The sequence below is a fragment of the Trichoplax adhaerens genome, genomic scaffold, assembly GCF_000150275.1.
Source record: "Trichoplax adhaerens TRIADscaffold_1 genomic scaffold, whole genome shotgun sequence".
Lineage (NCBI taxonomy): Eukaryota > Metazoa > Placozoa > Uniplacotomia > Trichoplacea > Trichoplacidae > Trichoplax > Trichoplax adhaerens.
The window spans coordinates 4,009,896-4,035,653 of record NW_002060943.1 but is presented as its reverse complement, the minus strand read 5'-3'; the positions used below and the strand labels follow the sequence as shown (position 1 = coordinate 4,035,653).

The 25,758-nt window shown below is 34.1% G+C and overlaps 4 protein-coding genes across 4 annotated transcripts; 3 read left to right on the top strand and 1 right to left on the bottom strand.

The window, feature by feature from the left end:
- Window positions 1–2,594: 2,594 nt before the first annotated feature.
- TRIADDRAFT_7368 (uncharacterized protein) lies at window positions 2,595–3,197 on the top strand (the record flags this gene model as incomplete). The annotated part of the gene is made up of 2 exons (XM_002108575.1): window positions 2,595–2,982; window positions 3,076–3,197. Coding segments are annotated over 2 exons (510 nt in total), but the record flags the coding sequence as incomplete, so codon positions are not given.
- Window positions 3,198–7,022: 3,825 nt separating this feature from the next.
- TRIADDRAFT_19844 (uncharacterized protein) lies at window positions 7,023–10,781 on the bottom strand (the record flags this gene model as incomplete). Its single annotated transcript, XM_002107772.1, has 14 exons — window positions 7,023–7,118; window positions 7,199–7,285; window positions 7,362–7,401; window positions 7,473–7,504; window positions 7,603–7,668; window positions 7,738–7,831; window positions 7,913–8,005; window positions 8,106–8,174; window positions 8,247–8,345; window positions 8,478–8,569; window positions 8,743–8,819; window positions 8,917–8,950; window positions 9,276–9,395; window positions 10,641–10,781. 14 exons carry the CDS (start codon window positions 10,779–10,781, stop codon window positions 7,023–7,025), a joined length of 1,140 nt encoding a protein of 379 aa, XP_002107808.1.
- A 3,398-nt stretch (window positions 10,782–14,179) lies between these two features.
- On the top strand, window positions 14,180–16,137 carry TRIADDRAFT_51692 (uncharacterized protein; the record flags this gene model as incomplete). Its single annotated transcript, XM_002108574.1, has 6 exons — window positions 14,180–14,397; window positions 14,825–14,987; window positions 15,142–15,270; window positions 15,468–15,591; window positions 15,787–15,899; window positions 16,015–16,137. The coding sequence occupies 6 exons, from the start codon at window positions 14,180–14,182 to the stop codon at window positions 16,135–16,137; spliced, it is 870 nt and encodes a 289-aa protein (XP_002108610.1).
- A 3,065-nt stretch (window positions 16,138–19,202) lies between these two features.
- Window positions 19,203–24,268, top strand: TRIADDRAFT_51691 (uncharacterized protein; the record flags this gene model as incomplete). Its single annotated transcript, XM_002108573.1, has 16 exons — window positions 19,203–20,712; window positions 20,809–21,147; window positions 21,239–21,321; window positions 21,464–21,596; window positions 21,675–21,956; window positions 22,042–22,133; window positions 22,198–22,253; window positions 22,342–22,435; window positions 22,554–22,662; window positions 22,742–22,866; window positions 23,073–23,177; window positions 23,254–23,385; window positions 23,471–23,632; window positions 23,726–23,911; window positions 24,000–24,155; window positions 24,200–24,268. The coding sequence occupies 16 exons, from the start codon at window positions 19,203–19,205 to the stop codon at window positions 24,266–24,268; spliced, it is 3,633 nt and encodes a 1,210-aa protein (XP_002108609.1).
- Window positions 24,269–25,758: the final 1,490 nt, after the last annotated feature.

Here is a 25,758-nt window from a genome sequence, read left to right as displayed (position 1 = left end):
TGTCATCACTGCACAAGCGCGAGTATTTGAATTGGCCAAGTTTTTCCTCCAACCATGATGATACTGTGCGCTATATAGTGCACCATGCGCGCCGTAATTGCCCTACTCTGCCACTTGCACTTCTCATGTTAGAAGTAGATTTGCATTTTGGGTTGCGGGAAAGCATCTCTCTTCGTCCCTCTGCTGTCTTTCGCTTGCTTTGCTATTTTCATTTTATTTCCGAATTTCTTGATAGAAAGGATGATCGATCGACCAAATCAACATCGTAGATTAGTGTAAAAGCGATCTATCATTAGCTATTGAAATTGATTCGACGTCGCACAAGTCTTGCCGACTCAATTGATCCCATTGGAAAGCAATAATAACAACAACATTGACTCCATTCTAGCAGGATTGAGAGACTCGTAGTCGAAGAAGAGGTAAAACAATTTGCCCAAATTGGGATTCTTGCAATGATTGAATTATTTATTCAAAGTTATAAATTGTCATTGACATCAGTCGTCGACACACGTATTCATGGTGCGGTATACTCGCTTTGTTGATGCAGTTGGAGCAAATCCAATGTGGGATCCTATTAAAACCAACATGGCAGATACAGTATTTGTACTGGTGCAATGGTTGACAGTCATTTCAATAACTGCACTCGCTGGAAGATATTCAAACTAGCAATTGCATTGCAACACGCGTATTGGATAAAAGTTGAAGGCCAATAGTGATAGTGATTGCCATTCATTTGCGTAACAACCATCGAGATCGGCTTACCACGACGAATTTATACTGCACTCACCACGTTCATTGCTCTACTGTATGTGTTTGTCAGTTTGTGGCATAATTTCTATCCAATACCGCTCCTCAGTCCTCACAAAGTCACGATATCTACTTTACTTGCTATATTCATCGCTCTACTGTATGTGTTTGTCAGTTTGTGGCATAATTTCTATCCAGTACCGCTCCTCAGTCCTCACAGAGTCACGATATCTACTTTACTTGCTATATTCATCGCTCTACTGTATGTGTTTGTCAGCTTGTGGCATAATTTCTATCCAATACCACTCCTCAGTCCTCACAAAGTCTCGATATCTACTTTACTTGCCATATTCATCGCTCTACTGTATATATTTGTCAGCTTGTGGCATAATTTCTATCCAATACCGCTCCTCAGTCCTCACAGAGTCACGATATCTACTTTACTTGCCATATTCATCGCTCTACTGTACTGTATATATTTGTCAGCTTGTGGCATAATTTCTATCCAATACCGCTCCTCAGTCCTCACAGAGTCACGATATCTACTTTACTTGCCATATTCATCGCTCTACTGTATGTGTTTGTCAGCTTGTGGCATAATTTCTATCCAATACCGCTCCTCAGTCCTCACAGAGTCACGATATCTACTTTACTTGCTATATTCATCGCTCTACTGTATATATTTGTCAGCTTGTGGCATAATTTCTATCCAATACCGCTCCTCAGTCCTCACAGAGTCACGATATCTACTTTACTTGCTATATTCATCGCTCTAGTGTATGTGCTTGTCAGTTTGTGGCATAATTTCTATCCAATACCGCTCCTCAGCCCTCACAAAGTCTCGATATATACTTTACTTGCTATATTCATCGCTCTACTGTATATATTTGTCAGCTTGTGGCATAATCCAATACCGCTCCTCAGTCCTCACAAAGTCACGATATCTACTTTACTTGCTATATTCATCGCTCTACTGTATGTATTTGTCAGTTTGTGGCAGAGTTTCTATCCAATACCGCTCCTCAGTCCTCACAGAGTCACGATATCTACTTTACTTGCTATATTCATCGCTCTACTGTATGTATTTGTCAGTTTGTGGCAGAGTTTCTATCCAATACCGCTCCTCAGTCCTCGCAGAGCCATCATATATAAATATATATATACTTTAATCGCCATATTCATCGCTCTACTGTATATGTTTGTCAGTTTGTGGCAGAGTTTCTATCCAATACCGCTCCTCAGTCCTCACAGAGTCACCATACATTTTTTCCCCCATTTGAGTGTAGTGTTGCAGTTTGCAAGGCGTAAATTCATCTTGAATAGTTGATCTTATGTAGAAAATACTTGCATCGTATTGAAGATTGTTGATTGCTAATAAAATTATATTCTTTATGCGTACAGTCAATACAATCCTATATCATTGACTATAGAGATCAACTAAATATCTTAAAACTGATCTTACTACGAGTAGAACTACAATGGAGGATCGTGTATTTCATCCGAGGGATACCAATGCCACTGGAAGAAGTGGACAATCAATGGGGTGCAAATCTGAAAAGAAAACTAACCAGCCAGGTGTGATCCAAGACTGTACACATCCTCCAGACCATGATGATAGCAAAGAGAACCACTTCAACTTTGAGCCTAAAAGTAAAAGCAAATGGCAATCGACAACCATTAACCATTACCAATACTATCATTGTCAACAACCACTTGATAATACCACAAAAGATGATAAGGACTATAATCAAATTACCACCAAATTGCCTCCTAGTGTATCCGATTTTGAAATTATTAAACCCATTAGCCATGGCGGTTTCGCTAAAGTTTATTTAGCACGTCGGCGAGACAAATTATTCGCTTTAAAAGTAATGGCAAAAGAAGAATTAATTCGCAAAAATATGGCTACTCAAGTTATCGCTGAACGTGACGCGATGGCGCTATCCTGTAGTCCATTTATTGTCCATTTATTTTATTCACTACAATCAAATGATCGTGTCTATCTTATTATGGAATACATGATAGGTGGTGATGTTAAATCGTTACTCATGAATTTAGGCTATTTCGATGAATCAACAGCTCGATTCTATACTAGCCAAATTGTTGCTGCCTTAGAGTATCTCCATTCACATAATATAGTTCACCGTGATTTAAAGCCGGACAACATGTTAATTTCAGCTGAAGGCTATTTAAAATTGACCGATTTTGGCTTATCTAGGCTAACATTAAATCGTGGTAAGGTGTCAATGTCTTGTATCGATCTTTCATAAAGAAATATGCTAACTTGTACATGATATTCTTGATTAATTTATTTTATTCTTCGCCTAGACGTTAGCTATCAGGATATGATGAGTTCCCCTTGTTTACCATCAAGTGTGACTCCTTCGCGCTATGCAGCGTATTATAGAACACCCGGACAAGTTGCATCATTAACTAGTGTTCTAGCCTTTGTAAGTGTCCTAACTTCATCTAGTTGCTTTTCTTTTATGATTTAACTAACAGTTCAATGTCATACTCTGTACGTTGGATATCTGATGACAACTATTATAACTGTAAATACTTCACCTACAAACAATTACTCACAGTGTATTGAACAACATTAAAAATAGATTCTTTATCGATGTCATTACCCTATCTGTTTCCTTAGATTGGAAAGATGCCTCTTTTAATTAATTACATGTGATATACATTACTTCATTACTTTTACCTATTATTTTGCCGTGTTGAGCTGCGTCATGATCATCAATTATTATGAAAGTAGACTGTAAGCGGTATTTCACGTTGCAATGTAACCACTATAGTTGAATTATTAAAAAATATCACTACGATAAAAGAAATCATAAATATTGTTAAATGTTAAGGTCTATTACTTCGGTCACCAGGCCACATTCGTAGCAATAGTGAATACGGTCTGTCTGACCTTCTCTACTTTTCATATATTTAAAACTCACCCCACGAACTAATTTCATTATATTATTTTATAATTATTAACACCTTGGATTATATCCTTATTTATGAATGTTAAATTACAATATTCCCACAGAGTAAACCTCCAATTCTTACTAGGTTGAACTATTTAAACATTTAACTTGCTATAACGAAAAAAATTGTACAGTATTTACTGGGTTCACGAATAAAGTCCATTTAGTGATATTGCACTTACTAAGAATCCAATTTATTTAATTCATTCTAGGGTTCTGCATCCCGTGACCAATCTTCTTTGGAATATTACGAACGTCACGATCACTACCGAAATGTTAATAGAACGCATGATTCATCTACTGATCCTATCAAATCGCCGTCGTTTTGTTCGCCATTTATTAGCGATGGTTCTACTCGGAACTCGCCTATGCAAGGAGAAATAGTTGATACAACTGAATCGATTAGAAAATATCTATTTCAATCATCGTATAACGATGAAGATGATGAAGATCGCAGCCATCAGCATGATCATTTACGTTCAGGAAATCGAAAGCTTGCAACTTGCTCTACCGTAAAAAATCTAAAATGTGGACATCATTTTTCTAGTATTATATCTGTCGATAGCGATGGAACATTGTCACCACCTGCAGTCCCTAGTATCAGTAATTCATCTTCCAATAGTATGTTCAAAGAGACACCGTTAAAGACAACAAAGTTTTGCGTTAGGGCTCGGAATGGGTCTCCTGTAAAGCGGCATCAATTGCTTGGTACCCCAGACTATTTAGCACCAGAAGTTTTGTCAGGGGAAGATCATAATGAAGGTAACTTATACTTCTCATTAGAATTATTACTTATTGTGAAATTATATAAGCTGTTTCAGAAAATGATATTCAAGGATTTATCACAAATTATTAGATACCTCTGTTGATTGGTGGGCAGTTGGTGTCTGTTTATTTGAATTTTTAACTGGTATTCCGCCATTTTCGGATGAAAGTGTTGAGAGAATATTCAACAATATTAAAGAGCGCGGTAAGATTACAAATATGCTACCGATATAAAACAATAGTGCATGTAAATAAGCCTATCGCAAGATCAAAATATGCTTTGAAAAATCGTGACATTTTATTTGTCCTACGGAGCAGACATCCCTTGGCCAGGTGGAGAAGAAGCGCTAAGCTTGGAAGCTATGTCTTTAATCGATTCCCTTCTTCAGTTAAATCCTGATGACCGTCCGCGTGTTCAAGGTAACTAGATCTATTACTAGGCTGCATCATGTGATAGCAACTATAGATTGAAAGTTATCTAGGTAATTAATGTAAACCTTGAATTCGGCAGAATGGCATTAAAGTAGATATTTTCTGCTATTTTAGAGGTCAAGGCATACCCTTTTTTTCATGACTTGGATTGGAATAATATTCTTAACGATCCTCCTCCATTTATTCCCTGCCCTGATAATGAAACTGACACATCTTATTTCGAAGGTAAATTCAAAGTAATGATTTTAAATGTTGTCTGTTGCTTTCAGGTATTCTTTCAGCAAACATTTATGATTCGAGCATAATGTTTGCAAATGGTTCCTCATGTTGTACAATAAGAGTATAATAATAGAGGATCGAAGTGTTATATACGCATATAATTTTAATAAGTATGTTTCATCTTTTATTCCAGCTCGAAATTCTATTCGCAGTACGTCTTATTCTTTAGGGATTAACAGGCCAAAGTAGCCAACAAACATTACTGGCAATACTTGGCTTACATTTTGAGAGTAAAACTGTATCTTATTTATTTCAGCACCTCGCAATCTGATGTAAAATAATTAATTGTATTATATAGTATAATTGGCATCAACTGACTATTGTCGTAATTGCCATTTATCTTGTATCTAATAAGAGCCAACAAACAAGTGTACTGGTTTTAGATAGCAATCTTGCCATGTTATATACAAATTGAGCTGGTAGTTACTCGTACGTATTAGATTAAACTGCCACGTACTTCAAGTTACTTACTATTAGAAATGTAATAAGCGGAAATGTTATAGTATTATAACAATTTTGGATTGTAACTTTAGTTGGAAATAACGTAAGAATGGTTAACATCAAGCCTCCATAAATTTGAGAGATCATGAGCCATCTGCCTAGTAACCTAGCCATGAACTGAAAAATAGCAACATTTACGGCAACTATCTTGTAAATTACTCATACTCTTATGCACACAGCTTCTGGTATATAGATATCGATTGATTGTGGCTGTTATGATTTTAGGATCTTTTATAGTAGGTGTAGCACTATGTATAGTACAATAGTAAATCAACTATCTAGCAAATTTACATGATAAGATGATAGTTTTACAGTATCAATCAAATGGATGTTAATACTGCTTATAGCATTACTACTTCTCATTGCACAATATTACACTAGGAGTGAAGAATTTCTTTATATTTTTCTACAGTAGTATGAAACTCAAATTCAATTTTGAAATAAAAAAGTATTATTGGTTAGCAACAAGAATACTTTATACTAACTATGATGGGCTAAAATATTTAACCATAATTATACTATATAATTTATAATATACTGTAGTATCATCTCAAAGGGCGCTAATTTCATTTTTGGTATTGTAGAATAGTTTTTACTTGACATTTCAGGATTAATTATGGAAAACAATTACTAATATATCAGTGCCAAAAATTTAGTGTACACTTCGATGTTGTTTGTTTCAATCAGAATATGTCATTACCGTGACATTAATGCACTTATATAGATGTAATAAACAGTTGCTGTAATCATTAAATGCACATTGGAACTTATTTCCGTTCAGAAACAAATTTTCATTTATTATGTCAATAATATTATAGAGATGTATTAATAATAGCGTTAATAAAAATTTTATATTTAATTTCAATCCATCAATATTTGCTGCCAATAAAATACTCGTATACTACATTTAAACAACCAGCGGTTATCATTCTTACAGCGAGGTAATAACATGAATGACGATAGCTAGAGTATATGACAAATGAAGTTCATATTCCATCGATAACGTTATTATTGCTTACAACTAACATATGCTCAATATTAAGTTATTCTACCTTAACTAATTGTTGTACTATAGAATATAAATTATACCTGTAGATCAATCAGCTACACTGAATGAAAGGAGGCATATCAATGTATAGCTATAATCATAATTAGATAAAATATGCAAAACAGCTGCCTTCCAAAACGATCGAAAGGCTGTGAGAATAAATTTCTCCGAATAAACTTGCTACAATACTTCATTCAGTTGACCTATTTTGGCATCATTGTTTGAAAGCTTGGCGCCAATTTTAATTTTGGTTTATATTAAGTAACGTCTCAGTTAGCAACACTGAAATCAACATTAACGGGAAAGTATACATAAGGATAATAATCTCCTTGCTGAGTGGTGACTCCTGGGATCTCAAATCCAATCTATAAAGGCATAATTGTAAACATATCAAGATGTTATATCTTTATCAATTTATGAACTGATGCACAACTCTGTAACTTACATCAAGATTAGTATTCGCGGTGCTATCTAAATGACGATACAAATTCATCAAGGCCTCCCTTAACCTCTTACTACTTTTCTTAGTGGGCTATTTGTTATAAAAAGATATTATTTAATGAGTACCATCATAAATACATTTAGTACGCATTCAAATGTACGATTACCAGAAGTAAAGCGGCTTGAAAGTTTACTGGAAGTCCATATCTAATAAAAATTGATCAGGAAAGTTAAAAACGTAATTGTTGCATTAAGAGGAATACCGCAACCCGTCTAACCTTAAAACAGATTCAACAAATAGCCGTAATACCTATAATAATGAAAAAAAAATACATCATTTAATTAAAACTGATCGCCCCTTCCTGCAATAGATTTGCAAATTCGTCAATAAATTGTAAAGCTACAAACTTTGATGTGAACAAAGGCAATAACACATTCACCAAAGTTGGTTTTCAGCCAACGCATTAAGGGTCCCTTAAAATACAGTTAACAATTAGAAAAAAGTGCAAAACCAAGAAAAGATCTGCTATACGAAAAGCGTACGAATTGTTTTTTCTTATCGGCTTCTAATCGGGTAATTTCGCTCTTGCCGGCTTGAACTTCTGCTTCATTATATTTAAAATCACGTACTATAAACCTAAATTGGAACTGGTATTTAGTTCCAGGCAATAATGATAATGTAGCGATAATATGTAGAAGAAAACATAACATGAATAACCTGTTATCACGAGCGTGATGCTTAAATTCATCGATAACTTTATTAAAGAGAGTGACGCTAAAAAGGGCATGCTCGTTGTCTTCGTAGATTTTTCTATGCAAAAGACGATAAAAATTAACTATATCAGAGGATTGTATAGTCATAATAAGTTATAAAATTAATACGATTTAATAAATTTCAATCATCAGCATACTTTGAAGATCGTGGAACGATCATATCGCATAACTTTTCGTAATTATTAGTCCAATCATTGACGGAAGACCTAAAAATAAGTATTTCTCTGTCTAATAGCGTCGCACTGAAAACTTCTCAAAATTTATCTGGCATAGCATACTTAGAGACAATAACCAACAGGGTTGATAAATATTCCGAATTCAAGACAAAATCCTCCTTTTTCACCAAGTCACTTAGATCACGGGATAATAAACTACCCCTAAAAATTGTAGCAATCGATGTTAAAATTATAATGGTGATCAATTAATACCACGGCTTGCACAGTAACAGTGCTTAGTTGCTTCTTCTAAATGTTACTTATTCATTAAGGTATCGTATAATATCAACTTACGCTTGTTTGCGCTCTAATGACTGCAGGGTATTCTTAATGGCATTATACGCCTGGGATTTAACTTTAAGATCTGCATCAATGTTTGTAACTTGCTAGAAAATCCAAAGAATAATTACAGTTAGTATCTAATTAGGTACGAATCAATTATAATTAGGGATCTAATCCTAGCAAATAAGCGCCAAGTTAATACATAAATATAATCTTAAATTGCCCGGTAATTTATAAGAATTCAATGAGGATGTCTTGCCTTGTTGATGATTTCAACGATACTCCTTAAATGTTGCTTAACGGGATACTTAGCATGATCCCATTGCCATTTGGACATGTACGTTTGTAAATCATCTAAGCACAATTAGGTTTTTTGGCCATTTTCAGTAACATTATTTAAAAATTTCATAGATTATTTCCAATTTTAGCGAAATACAGTTAGAATACTTACGTCCAGAAACTTTCATATTTTCTGGAAGTTTATCCTGATGATGAATAGTATTAAAAAGCTTATTTTAGATTAGTCCTTCAGATTTTGTAATCATATGATACAACTTTCTATAATTGCAAACACTCTCTACAGTTTATTACAGGAGTTATACTATAGTTAAATTAGGATTAATCTGTAAGTAGTACAGTACGTATAATCACGAATTCTTAGTAGTATATATATTGCAATATTTTAGATTAGAATAGTCCAGCCACAGTTCTATGTAATATGATGAGAAAATACTATAGCCTTAAATCCAGTATAAAGTGAACCGTTGCAGTTTTATCAATTGTCTAGAATAGATCAATTAATCTCTTAACCTTTTGTTCTTCCAAGATGTCAGCCATATATTGAGTAAGTTTTCTCGTTACACCTTCGACATATCCATCCACTTTGACTAGGTCATCGGATAATCCAACCAAAGTATCTAGAGTACCGACCTGTTCAAAGTCAATGAAGATATAAATATTGTTGTTCTAATTGGGCTTTACTTTTTTAATTCATACATCATAGGCATACAATATGCCGCATACATGGTAGTACGCATATACATGCAGTAGAATTTGCAAATGTACAGTAAGTATACGCGTACGTGAATACGACAATCTGTTCAATAAAACAAAATATGCACGGTAATTATTATTTTTATATGCACTATGTTGTTTCTTAACGTTAACTTCTCGAGAAGTTATTCCGTGGATACTGCTATATAGAGGGCTCTGCTTACAGTAGTATTGCAGTGTACAACAAGTCTTTTGGAATATTGGACGAGTTAATGTATCGTATAATAACTTGTTACAAAACGATTGATATGAATGGTCAATCAGTTTGTTATCATTACTAAAAATTAAGTGTTATCACGCCATATTTTTTGAAAAAGGAAAAAAGAACTGTACCATTTAGCATTCATTACGATGATACTCTTATTAGCTACTTATCCTTTCAAGATGTAAGACTGATCAAGTTGTTGAAACAACCTATTCTTCAAATAGATCGATTGAAATCATTACTGACTGATTCATTGATGTATCTTTTACTAGAGCAACTAATTAAGAAATGTCATATGGTGCAGCAGTTGAAGACGGTAGGGAAGTAAAAACGTCACCATTACCAACATGCTGGGTGAATAGTGCGCTATCTATTGGAAATTTTTCGGATTCAATGAAGTGATAGTGGCCATAACGATATTTATCGCATGGTATTATTAGCAAAGAACTAAAAATTAGACAAGATTAGCAATTTTAATTTTAACTTTGACAATGCGGTGGGCCGGTGGCAGTTGGGTGTAACGTAGTAGTGTAATAGTAATGGATAGAAATGGAAAGTACCCTCCATGTTGTGCGTACTGTCATGATCGACTGCAGTTGTACAATGTAACGTGATCAAACATCTTCTGGCTAGGATAACGTATTAAAGTAATGTATCGTAATATCATTTATTAGAATCGATAGGATAGATTACATAATGATGATTTATGACAGTGTGATTCAGACAATTCTACGATGTCTATTGAATACTTGATGAATTGACTATGATCGGGGCTAACAAATGAGAAAAAACAGAGTTGGCCTAATGATCAAGCGATGATCGATATTCTTCCAATGTTAATCATTGTTATCGATCATAATACCATGATCAATAGGAGATTTATTGGCTAGGAAGTATTATTCTATGCAAAATGTTACCTTCAAATCTGGCAGCTGGTACTTGGAGTTGATCGATAGTGGCTTTTCTATCTTTGAAGTTGCAGCTTGTAGCTTGTCCCATGTTTGCTGGCAGGTTTTGTCACCTGGTGCAGAAATCAACCAATACTCTTGACTAGCCATGGATCTAAAATAGAAAAGAACTTATATCATACCCATTTATGATGGCAATCGTTGTCCACTGAATACTTACAGGTGAATTATATCAATTTGAATCAAGGTAAATGTCGAATCGAGCAACAAGCAGCGATTTCAACCAGCACAACTGCTCCAACTTGACGGAGCTTTGGAAGAGATTGGTGACATATGGAATGCTCGACACTAGTATCAACGCAAGCGCATCCGATGATCATGTGATCATCACATTCTGCAAATCCAGAACTTCCCAGGACTACCGTACAGTGTACAGTACGGCACTGTACAGTGTACAGTACGCTGTACTGTACTGTTGTCGTGATTCTGGTGAAGATAGCTACAGTCAGGTCTACAGTACTGTACTGTACTGTACTGTACTTGTTATGCTGTGCTGTACAGTACAATACAAAGTACAGTAGAAAGAAAAGGCTGTTAAACAGCCAACATTGGGATTGTATGGAGCACTGACGTAAAGCAATCGCTGACTACTCGTATACTAGTAATTATGTGGAGGCCGATCACTTTTTGGGGTTATTTCAAGTGTATCCGCATGTCTGTAATATTAATGGCACATTGATGGCCGCTTTGAGTCCCTCTTTCTTTCCTTTTAGTACTGTACAGTAGTCCCTGATCTTACCAAAATACAGTACACTACAGTGGAACACTTGTATCGCGTGCGCATGTTTTATGTTCCATTCCATAAATTAGTACAAATGTACACTAGAGAGTAGAGACCCTTTAATGTACACTTCAATTGTACTGTACACTGCGCAGTATGTTCCAGAAAGTAGGAATTCCGTTCCATTTTCCGTAAACTTTCCGTAAATTGGTGCCACATTTTTGGACATACCTTCGTATTAGTAATACAAAACAGTACAAACGTATGGACTGCATTGATACCAACACATTCAGCTGGTACTGTACTGTACTCGTATAAAATGGACAGTATACTGTGCGTATGACGTAATCATAGAGTAAGAAAAAAAATTCTATGGACGTAATATTTACAGTTAGCAACTTTTGCGGCGATATGACATGACTTCAAAAATAGAACTTTCTTGCTTTTTCTCCTTCGAGTTTGTTGTTTCCAAATAGATTTATTCATATGCTGTATGTTACCGTACATTCATGCGAGAGAGTTCAGGATCTGAAATACCAGACCGCCATCCGGTAAAACGTCAATTATTTGAACTTTTCTCACAGAATCATCCATCATTCTGTGAACGATAACACTACACTGTAGTGTACAGTGTACAGTACTGTCATGGACTACTAAATTGCATCTAGTAGTCCTTGGTACTTTTTGAAGGTACTTATGAAATTTGATATAACGTTAAAATAACATTAACATTAATTATACAATACTGGCTAAGATACTGTACAATGTAGACTTGTACTAGGATTAGTACTGTAGAATGACTTCGTAAGGATCAGTCTTAGATGCGCACGTATTCGAACCTCATATGTACTGTATGCAGAACCTTCGAGAATACTCATTCTATGTATATTTTAATAACTACTAGTAAGTTCTAGAATATTCCATGATAGTACAGTAGAGATTATATATACATGAACGTTGCTGTCATATTTTATTAGTTCGCACTTCAAGTGTCCTTCTATTCTCTACATTTGTTCGAGGACTTATTACAGACGACAGCGGATTAATTTAGCTCGAAGAAAAGAATATTACGGCGATGATACCTGCTGGTCGATATAACAAGAGTGATCCTTCCGGATCTAATCCACCGCCATCAAGTCAAGGCGTTTATAGACATACTAATTCTAAAAATGACGTCAAGTATGTGGGTGAAACAAATAACCTCGCAAGAAGAAAAGGCGAACATGAAAGGTCTGGTAAATTAAAAAATATAGAAAACTTTGAGTACAAACGGACACATGGAAATACATCTACTGAAACAAGAAGAAAAATGGAAACCAAGCTGATACATAAGAATGATCCTCCTAGAAATAAAGAAAAACTGCCAGATAATTGAGAACATTAAATAAATGAAAAACTGTGATATGTGTAGGAACATTGACTACAGTACAAGTAGATAAGGACTATGATAATTATATTATGAAGCAATGTACTGTAGTTGCAGAGTATACGTACTGGAGCCTAACTGCATACAATCTGATTATTTTCGATGTCTCCCCTTCGTTAATTCAATAATCAAAGTTGTATTCCGTTGAAATTCCTGTATAGTATTTATATATATACTCGTAGAAGGATATCTCCTAAGATATACCGGAAAAGTATAGAATATCTAGAGAAATAAGAACCAAATTGGTATTCCTGAGTTATTAGGCTACAACCAAATATAGAGCTCTTATCTAGTTTGGGCCTGATTTAGCTTATACAATTATATGTTTTCAGTTGTACTGTACAGTATAAGACTGTTAAATAGTAAATAGTATTGCTTTTGCTATATAATACAGTACATATACTCTACATTAGTTGTTACATAGCTATCTCGGAATATCGATCTTGATCCTGTATTTTCGCAATAAAACCTTATTCTGAATCATCTGTATGTCGTGTTTGATTGTTATCCTACATAGTCTTGGATCTAATATATGTATATGACCTGGCACATTACAAAAATATCAAAATCAACCTCTAAATCAAAACGTGGTTAGAAAATCATCTTGTTACTATCTCAACAGGGTAGACTTCAACGTGACAGTTTCAGTTGATACTATACACTGTACAGTACTTTTGACGTGCTATTAAAACTTGCTAAATACTCGTATATCTCTAGTTCATGTACAGTATATTCAGTACGTCAGTATGTAGTCTATACTCTATGCTAGCATTTGAACTTCTGCTTTAATTACACGTACTGCTTATTCGGCAGTCGCCACTACTTGATCAAGCACGCACGTCGCACAATAGGCTCTACGGGACGGGTACACTCGTATCTTATCGAAGTAAAATACATTTCAGTGCAATCGTTGGGATAATTTAATACTATTTTACTTAAATATTCGCTGTGATATGTGCAGAACACTGAACATGTAAAGTACACTGGTACAAACTCCCGTCGCTTTGCTGACGGTTTACGATAATGTGCTCATTTAACAGATAGTATTACCATTTGATAGACCTGTCAGAGGTTCAGTAACTTTATACCGTGTACTCGCGCAGACCTGTTGCGTACTGTAGCAGATGTTATCGATGCTGTTGATTGACGGTCCTTGACGTTCACAAACACCATGGACAATTGGAGATGCAAACACCTACAGTACATACTGTACAGTTTAGCTTGCTGTGTACTGTACCGCATTGTACTGTAAGTTTCCTGGGAAACCAGAAACGTCCCTAGTGATGCTGTACCAGTAAAAAGTGAAACGCGAGTTTTAGAGTAGTTCATTGATTCACTACAATGATGCAGGAGGATTGGATACATCAAGAAACTCCTCAATTATTGCTAGCAAGAGGCAAACTAAAAATCAGTGATGGTCATACTATTGATCCGCCTACGATATCTACTAATAACAGACAAATACCTTCGCTAGATTCCTTACCTTTACGGAGTACATTCAATACGAATAAAAATACAAGCGATGTCGACGTTACGGATGTCTCTACTCCACAACGAATGTAAGAGTTGTTGTGATATTGTAGTGAACTATTATTTACAGCGCGAAAATATTAGTAAATATGACCTCCTACCTGCGTGAATATACAGTATGCATATATAGTATTGTTCAGTATTACAGAATGGCGTATTGGAAATTGATCTCTTGTACAGTATAATTCTGTGTTACGCTACACCATTGAGGTACAATTTGAGGAAAATGGCTAATTGAACATAATAATCAAAATCATATTGATAGTAATAAGTCTTGACATATGTAATTTTATTTTAGGTCCTACAAGTTACATTATAGCAGTATCTTTTCTAAGTAATGCTCTCTTTATTTATATCAGAAACTATTTTATTGCGTATGCCTGTATATTGTATGCGTATAACAATCACGAGCTGCAGTTAACGCAGGAGCTAATAACTTGATCCATGAACTTTTAGAAAATTAGTGTATCAGCAATTAGAACCCGATGTTAGTGCGAAACGATCAGAAAAATACTTTGTTAATTTGATTCAATGCTACAATTTCGTGTTTTATGATCTATCTCACAGCTTCACCAGTGATACTTATAGCATAATTCATGAGCAAATCACAAAGGAAGAGGTAAGCTTTTTTATACTTAAAACTATGCATTTTGTTGATATGCAATGACTGAGATGATTTCATGAATGAGGGCTGCTTTACTGCTTAAATGTGATTTAACTAGAAACAGATAACAAGTAGCTTAATTTTTTCGTTATGTCCTATTATTGAGTAGATAACTAGCGATACCGTAGAGGAGATTGCCGATAAAATAATTGATGAAGTTATTAACGAAGTTATCATGCTGGATTGCAGCCATGTTATTGCAGATGAGCTAAAGCTTACGAGAAAAGAAAGAGATACGGTAAAACTATTTTACTTAATGTAAATAGCTAAAACATCATTAACACATCAATATAGGGTTAATGTAAGCATTGTAAGGTACTATGGCATGTAGAAATCACGTACTATAAAAGTCCATTTTAATTATACGCCTAAGGAATAATCTAGTGTGTAACACACGAGAAGGTGCAGTAAAATTATTTTTTTGTGCAATGATAGGTTTTGTACCAAACGCAAGAAAGGTTAGCAGATCATGTTATGTTGGATGTTTTATTGGATCAAATGTTTAGCTGTAGTGGTAAAGATATAGTATTTAGGCTAGCGTCTGAAAGGGTTATTGAAGGTGAGAAGTTGATATATTAGATTCAATAACCTTATAACCGGGTTTAGTTAAAAGTGGTAGTGGTTATCTCTAAATTTGAAGAATATGAATTTGACATTTCTGTTAAGAAGCTATCATAATTTCAACTGCATCTTCTTCTACTGTCTGCTAAAATGATTAATCTTGTACTTTGATTATCGTTTCGTATATCTGCAGATATTATGCTAAGCGTATTATTATATCAACATAACGCAATTGAAGATAGCTGTGAACCGACTAAAAGCAATAGCATTATGTACGGATTACTTAAAGATGCAGCACAAGAAATAGTAAGGACGACTATGATTAAAAAATACCTATGTAGTCACAGTAATAAATTAGACTGATTGTGTATCACTATTGTTATGTGCTGACTAACCCCACTTGATTACTGATTTTTTATAGCTGAAAAAGACTCTAATAGAATTACTTAGTGCTCACATGAAGGAAGATATGAAAATGCGAATGATAGAAGAATCTGAAGAACAATTTAAAAATTATTTGAGTAGCTTATCTGCTTCTCAATAGATTGAATAATTTGTTGTTCAGAAATATTTATTCTAATAATTAAATTTTTGAAACGAATTTTACATTGCTTTAAAATCGTTTATTAAAAGAGTAATATACCTTGAGTTAATATTGCTACCATATGAATTATTGCGATTTAGTTGTCATAGTTATTATTCAATATACTTGCTTGTATTAGTTTAAGTGTCAAATGTATTAGCATTGATTGATTGATGATGTATTCTATTTTATGCAATTCATATGAACTACTGACTGTTTGTGTAAATATCGGAAACTTAATATACCATGGAGCAATAAGGTTCCTAATAACTGTAATACGTATATACCGTACTCTTGTATACTACTCATTAAAAGAGGCTAAATGGATAATTTATTTATCTTCGTCTGGAATTTGATTTCTTAAATTCTTACACTTTGAAAAGTGACATAAAATTGGAGTTATAGACTATAAGAGTGATGTATCATTGTTGAAGTCTTTTACGCTGAGTATATAAGATATCGATATCAACATGGTTGAGCCTGCTGTGTATGTTGAACATACTCTTAATAGAGATACCAACTTTGTCAATCCTATACAGTATTTCAGTTAGACTCTACTGTAAATTGTACTCTAGGGGGTACTATAACTGACTTTAAAAGCATCAATATCGCTGATTTATAATTAATTACATAATAGAATTAACTGTTCTACGTTTCCGTTATTAATATTTTAGTGCACGTTTAATATACGTATGTACAGATGGTACAGTGCATTTGAAGGAACTTAGTTGTGAATATAGAATCTCTATCTTGTTAGTGCAACCTATTGCATAATTATAAATAATGGTTGCGAAATGTACTTTATTGATAATTTGAATCTCCATAATATGACTGGTTAAACGCTTGCCCGACACTGGTTAATACTCGTAACTCTGGTACTCATCTTCCTTCTTATTACGTCATTGTACGTGTACGATCAATTTTATGTTGAATTTTAAATCCCTTTCCTGTTTCATTGATTTATTTACTTTGGACATACATAGTATGCCTAGTGAATAAAACGAATTTATTTCATGTTCAATTTTAAATCTTTTTCCTGTTTTATTGATTTATTTATTTTTGGCATACATAGTATGCCAAGTGAATAAAATGAATTCATTTCATGTTCAATTTTAAATCCTTTTCCTGTTTCATTGATTTATTTATTTTTGGCATACATAGTATGCCAAGTGAATAAAATGATTTCATCTTATGGTCAATTTTAAATCCTTTTCCTGTTTCATTGATTTATTTATTTTTGGCATACATAGTATGCCAAGTGAATAAAATGAATTCATTTCATGTTCAATTTTAAATCCTTTTCCTGTTTCATTGATTTATTTACATTTGGCATGCATTTATTTTATTCATTTCTGTGGGTGTACTAAGCGATATTTATATGGTTGGAAAATTGCTGCAATCATCGCAAACAAACATGGCATGGCCCACAACCGGATCGCATCTGAATCGATACGGAAGTGTGCTCATTCTTCACTCGTTAACTCATTGACCGTCATTTGTCTTGCGACGTACGACGCATTGTACTGTTATGTCAACATACAGTGTGTATCAAAGTATTTTGTCACTTTGAAAAGCATCAACCAGTAATCTTAATAACCAAATGCTGATTAATACTGGATTAAGAGTTGTTACATTCCATAGCATTTGAGTTACATTTTAACTTGACATCTAAATTTTTCCTTTACACAGTATGGTTTAATCATAAAATCAAATTAAACGCGAAATTTTCTACAGTACCAAGTAAAGACACTCGAGATGTTTTGCGCCAACACTCACTTTACTGATATCATTCATAAATGGGGATATACAGTAACGGTCAGTGATACTTTCATTATTTATGGACTTAAAAACAAGTTTAACTTGCTAACTTTACCAGATTCAAATCTTTCAGAATCTCTCCATCAACCAAATATATCATTCTATTATAGCTTTACTGTATTTTTAAAGAAAAATATTGCCCGAAAGTGACATAATGGAATGGTACACGGTACATGTACAGTACTGTATGAACTACTGTACTGTACAGTGTACAGTACAGCAGTATGGAGTCATCAACACACTACGGTCACTCACCCTCAGTATCGTGTTGCACGGTAGTTACAGTTCCGTATGCGACGACAGTATGCTCCAGCTGACGCGTATTAAACAACCTACAGTACATCTCGGACTCAAGAGATCGAGTCATGCATAAGTTCACAGCACGATCCAGACTGGGATAGGCTACGGCGTAAAGATAACTGTACAGTGTACAGTATAAGAAAAAACTGATATCTCAACGGGCTGGAGACACGACCCTGTACGTCACCTTGTAAAGGAGATAAAACAACGGTTCAGTCATCGAGACGTCAATGATTCTACGATACGGTACGATACAGTACCATACAGTGGACGACGGTTCGGTCTCTATATTATTTTCACTGAGAATCCACACCCGACGTACGTATGGTATGGAAATTTCACTTCACTTGCTGGTATTTTACGCTCTCTGCACCTTCCTACCTCCCATTAATAACTAACTGTACGCCAGTGATTCCGAGCTTTGAAAGATCAATTTTTTCAAAGACAGCAATTCCAATTTTTTTTCATTCCTTCTTTGATTTTAGAGCTTTTAATGAAGGTATTTGTTTTTACTTGTTGTAACTTGGGTTGATTAAGTGACGTTGAATATTTTATTTTACATCAATTGGCTGACATGGTCGTAGCAATTTCCTCCATCTTTCTTACATGTCGTGCAATTTTTCAATGTACAGTGACAGAAAATTGAAGGAAGGCTTAATTCAATACAGTATTATCATTTTATGGTCGGCTCATTGAAATTGTGTTTATTCGTTGAATTGGTTCAATAAACGTCTGGACTAGTTTAAAGCGTTTGATAGTTATTCAACAAAAGCAAATTATTGTATAATTGAAGTATCAATCGTTGTTAACTACAGTACAACCTGTGTTCATCAATTAGAATTGTACGGATTGCAAGTCGAGAGACAGAGATAGACGTACTTGATGTAAGCATACTTGGCCTACTGATTATGTCTTCATTGCTTAAAGCTGTTACTGAATTTCAAGGTGAACATGAAGGTGATCTGCCATTTAAATGTGGTGATTTGATATGTATACTAGAAGAGGTAGATAGTAATTGGTGGAAAGGCAAATTAGGTGAAAACATTGGAATTTTCCCTGTTAGTTTCACTCGAGAAATATCCTCCCAATTTATTGCTACTGATGATTTCCGTGGCGATGTTGGTGGCGATTTACCCTTCACACGAGGGGATGTCATTACTGTTACGGAACAGATCGACGAGAATTGGTATCGAGGCGAAATGGATGGACGTCATGGTATATTTCCTTCATCGTTTGTAGCTGAAAGCTTTCAACAACCTACTGCTACAACTGATTACCATGACGATTCTTACAATAATAACGATTACACTATCACACCTTCAACACCGACTATATCTAAGGTGGACAATAATGATGACACCAATGTACAAACCAAAGACTCCAGCTTACCACATGCCACAGAATCGACTAGTAGTCCTCAATTAAAAGTCAAGAAACCTCCTATTTCACCCAAACCCAAGATCGATCCCATCCTATTGCAAAATAAACGTTTAAATAAATCCTACAGTGAAAGTAGAGTCAAAAAGCAATTCGCTCCTCCTGTACCGACACCTCATCAACAACTAGCATCAACTACATCCGTTATTACGGAGGGCTCTACGAGCATATCGATCCAGTCTTCTGCAACTGCATCAACACTAAATACTGAAAGCACTAATAAAGTTAAGCGACATGCACCACCTATTCCTGAACCAAGGAGTAAATCAAGTAGTGTAATTGGTCTTTCAGGAACATTGTATGAAGACGGTAAACCTCGTACTCCACCACCTCTGAAACCAAAACCAAAGATTACATCTTCTCAGTTACTCAAACTAGATTCAAAAGTGTCCAAATCTCAATCATTCAATCATGGCATTAAGCAAGATAATCAAAATTTAAGTACTAATCTTAGTGAAGACAATGATACGGTTGCAACCAATTTACAAACCCATCAAGACAGCAGTCCAGCAAATTCTAGGGTGCCGACACAAAGCTCTTCACAAAATATCCTGTCTAAATCAGATCATGATGACCATCAAAATGTAGATCGGAAGAGCTCAGAATCTGAAGCTCGTGCAAATGATATTAACACTACTAAAGAAGGATCTGATAGCTTAGCTTCTTTATGGCAAAGTTGGGAAAGTGGTAACATTGGTGCAAGTAAACCTAAAAAGAAGGAAAGGGTTCCTATGATTCAAGCTGAAAGATTTAGATCACATACCATTGCAACAACTTCTATTGCTGAAGTTGATCCTGCAGGTAAAATCGATATTATAAGTTCTGGTCTTTCCATGAACACCACGTTGTCAGCATCATCCGCAGCTAGGAGTGCTTTCAGTCGTTCGAGCCAGGCTTCTATAATGGGTTCCAGAAATTCTACTGTAGCTAGTAACCAACAATTGGAAACTATTGTGGATAGTGATAACGAGTCTTTGCAAGGTACGATCCTTTTTAATACATGATTCTTATATGTCTTTGACGAATAAAGAACAATAAATTAATCAGTGGCTTATTCTTTGCATATTTTTTTGACAGTTGGCAAAGTCCTTGAGGAAATCCCTGAGGAAATTTCGTCTGAAAAATATACCGAGGACAATGCTAAGGTGTCCTCGGATTCGGCTTATTTCGTACCTTCTGTTGACAATTCCAACATGACTGTTGCACATACCACAGATGTAAAATCTACTTCTCATATGAAAACGGATAATGAAGATCATGTATATGAAAGCTTCGACATGGATTACGGCAATAACGATAGCTCCGATGATTCCTTTGTTGATGCATATGATTTTATTTATAACTCTCATGAAGAGATCAAATCTGACAGTTTTGAGAATATTTATGAAGATGTAAATATAGAATCCATAATGGATGGTAAGCTTTCTATATGGTTTACGGTGAAATTGGCTACTAAATCCAGATTAAACACTTACTCTTGACACTATAATCATTCCTAATATTATAGATAGCAATGCAGAAGAAGAAACAGAATGCGAAACTATCGATAGTGTTTTAGATAAAATAAGTCACCTAGAAAAGGAGTACGATGTACGTAACTTAGAGATGAAATTCAAATTATTGTTGCGGTATCATTCTTATTAATTATGATAGGAGCCTACTTTCATTTATTATCGTGGAACTTTGTTGCCGATCCCCATAACTTAAGCACTATTTTAATCCCTTCCATTAGATTACAAATGAAAAATATGAACAACTCTGTAGCATATGTCAGGATGGTGATAACTCAGATGCTACTGCAATCGAAGTTCGGAATACCTATGATCAATTGACAGATTTATATAACAAACTTGGAGAGCAACATGGTAATGCTCATGGCTTTCTATGGATATCAAAATCGAATAATACTTACGTTTAAACTGTACTTATCATTATATTTGTAGAGAAACTAGATAAGTTAAAGAAAGAAGAAGCTGAACTTAGGGAAGCGAAATTAAAGAAGCATGGAAAAGTCGTTGATGAACTAATATCTACTGAAGAATCATTTCTCCGTGACATAAAAATATTGCTGAATGAAGTATTTGAGCCATTGAAGGCAAAATCTCTAAAAGAAGTTAATTATGTGGTGTTATTTAACAATCTTGACGACGTAATCGAGTTTGCAGAAGAATTATTCGCCGGGCTTAAAGATGCGCAAGCTTCTGCCAATATCGATAATAATATAGGTAAAATAAAACGCTGTAATTAATTTTCGCTGCTGTTATGCCAGTACTACAACTGTTTTCACTGTGGATATTTTTTTACTTTCAGCGCATTGCTTTATTGCACATGCTGAGAGAATGGGAGATGTTTATTCGCGGTACTGCAAAAATTACCCTGATTCTATTGGTATTTTAGAAAAAGTAAGTAAACTTCAACTATATAAAATCGTTTTAGGAATTATCTAACTGATTGATGATTTTACAGTATATGGAGGATGAAGATTTATCGAAACATTTCGATGAATTATTGGATAATGCAAGGTATTATACAGTTGTGCGTATCATGATTTATATTAACTAACTTAATTAGTATGTACGCTGATGCGTCTTATGTAATATTAATACTTAGGCAATACGTAAACTGTCTGAGCTTGGAATCGTTATTGATAAAACCTGTTCAAAGAGTGTTAAAATATCCTCTCTTGGTTGGCGAGCTGATTCAAGTAATGAAATATTTCAATTGTCATATTTCATATTTATCATAAACATAGAATTAGTTGATTAAATGTATAAATTCGCCTTATTTATGCTTATGTATTACAAATACCGTGTATTTTGTAGACGTTGCCTGAAAATGAAGGTGCAGATAAAGAAGTTTTGGGAATTTCCCTGCAAACTATTAAATCAGTGGCTAAGAAAATTAACGAGAAGAAAAGGCAGAAGGAATTAGGTTGCTTGTAGTTATAAAACTACGCGTGATAAAGGTAACTTTGGGGTACTTATTTTACTGTTGATATTATTATTTATAGTTCAAAAGTATCAGAGTGGAACTGGGATTGAATACGGTTCATATAGCAAACTTCCGCATTCTATAAGGAAGAAAGCTGTTCGTGTTGGAATGAGAATGATCCAGAAAACTGGACTTGTTTATCAGGTAAGATCCATTTTGTAGCATACTATACTGCAATAACAAAGTCAGTAAAGCTTTATTAGCACATAGCATTTTAGAAGTAACGGGAGATATGTTAAACGCCATACGATTGACGTTTAGGCCCACCTTGCAGGGTCTATTATGTTACCCTTTAATCTTAGACGACCGTTGCACTGAAAAAGTAACAAATTTAAATTTACTATGATTAGACCAATGATGGTGTGTATAATGAAGAAGTTAGAATACTCAAAGAATTGGAAAATTATATAAGAAGATTTGTGCGATCTATTAAAAGTTATCTGTCGCGAATGAAGGTAATTCATCGTTAAAGAAAAAGTATTGCCAATCTATCAAGAATCATTTACCTTTAATCATTGCGCAATGTTGTAGGAAAGCTCTGAAGCTTGCAATTCATTTTGTAAGACTATAAGCAACTTATATGAAGGTGATATTGAATCATCCTTATATAAGCAGCTAATAGCCGCTTTAAAAGAATTCTCTGATGTGCTATCCCCAGAGAATGTAAGTGGATCTTTTAGAATTGTAATAAAATTGGTCTATATTTACTGAAACTAAAATGCAGTTATTTCTGTATTCTATTAATAAGGTTTCATATATAAAAAAAAGAGTCATTCATACCTTAAACGAAATATTGGCTCAGTTTAGCAATCCGCAGAAATTGATTAAGAAATGCGCTGATAAAAAGTTAGATTTTGACAATCTTTTACCGAAAATAGAAAAGACTAAGGATGCTGATAAGCTGAAAACGGTACGTCTATGTTCTAGTTACAAAAATCTTAAAGAATTTTCAACACTTCAGAAATTCATTCCTAATTAAGAAATTACTATAATAAATGATCAGATCAAAGCCCAACTCGAAACAGCAGAAGCCGATTATAACGCTCTCAAATCTCACCTACTGGAAGAATTACCCCGTTTTACTAGCAAGGTCGTCGAAGCTGTTAATATAGCTGTTGCATGCTATATATGGTCTAATAAACAATTAGCAAAAAAGATGAAGGAATTGCATGAAATGGTCCTAGCATTGGTTAGAGAAAATATAGTTGATTCGTTGATTCTGGAAATTATATATTAGTCGCATTTGTACTTACGTCATGTCTTTCTTATTTCTCTAGCCTTCGTTTGGTGGTAGTGATCAGATTGTAAATGAGTATGTGTATAGGGCAACTCCAACAATTGAACGTTTGAGTTATTTAAGCTTCGTACCTGGTAGTTTTGTTCCCACTCTATCTCGTAGTTATCTGACGAATACTAAAGTAGCGAACTCCAGGGTAAATATTAAAATAGATTACCGTAACGTTTCTTTCTTTTCAAGATCCTAAAACTATTTTTAATATTTCTATATATGAAGAAATACGTAAGAAGATCGCAAACCTTTTCTTGATGACTAAGTCGTCTAGGATTCAGGTGGCAATTTATTCATTACTTTGGAATACAATTTGTTATTTGATAACGATGTTGACTGTATATCTATAAAAGCATAAGTCTAACAATTTTGCTTTGAAATAAAATTAATAATGAGCAATGTTGATTTTACAAGCCATAGCTTTGATGAAAACGCATTATTTTCCAATTAATTATCTATCGCTAAGCTTGAAGCGTTAAAGTTTGCTTTGATAATAGGAGGACTATGACTATATCCATTTTATCATATTTTTCAATTAATTTGATATTTATTTTGTTATTACCATATTAGATATCATTAGTATATCGCTTTTGAATGAAGTATTATCTGTAAACTTCGTTTTGTATACTTTATCTTTGATATACAGTATTGATCTATAACTTAAATTGCTATACAGTATATATACATATTTTATCCTCGTTAAACATTACTTAGGCTTAGATAACTATAAGTGTATGGCTTCGCAAGACAAGTGATCATATTCCAATAAGTTAGGAATGTAAACGATATCATCAATTGGATATACTCTATTGGAAAATATCACAGGCTATAAGTATAATAGTTAGCTTTTTAAAAAACATATCTATCCGTACGATATGATCTTTTAACCGGGTTATATTTTTTTAACCGATGTTTGCAACGTTTTTGTGACATCATATTATTATATTCTATACATTAGATATGTCATGAACAAGGACAGCGCATAAATTCTTATTTTATTAAGCATATCTATTGCATTATGAGAGTATAGCTATGACTATTCGTATTACTAACGTGTACATAACTATTCGTACTGATTGCTATCTATAATAGATAACGGTATGATTTATCAATTCCGGATATATGGTACTACTACACCAATCCGAGATGCAAAAGAATTTTCATTTATGTAGAACAACTGCGCTTAAAAATATCAGATATATACGCGTATATTATAATTCATAAATATCATTTTATAGCATATGTTATGTCTATTTCTTATTAAACTTATTTATGATACAATTTTTAAAATTATAAAGCTTACAACGTTAATGATAAGCATTGTTGTTGTATAATACTTCGACTCTTCAAAATAGCTGAAGTAGATCAAATCTAATAACGAATTATTTCTTAAATAGTATTGACTGATATAGTAAACTTAAGTATATAATTATAAGATTACTGCATGTGTTTTAGTAGAGAGAGCAGATGTGCGATGTATTTCGGATTTCTCTCAACCTGCAAGAGGTACTAATAACTTTTAAAGAACGATTGATAGCAGTAGACGACAAAGTGTTATTTCCTAATTATACTTAAATGGTATTTAATGCGATTGAGTCATATAATCTCATCGGATATTTATACTTGTATAATACAGCAATTTAACACCTGGAGACATGATCTATGCGACTTATAGTATTACCGATTTGATAATAATTATAATAAGTATTACTAGTAACTTCCCCACCAGTGATGAAGACTTTAATCAC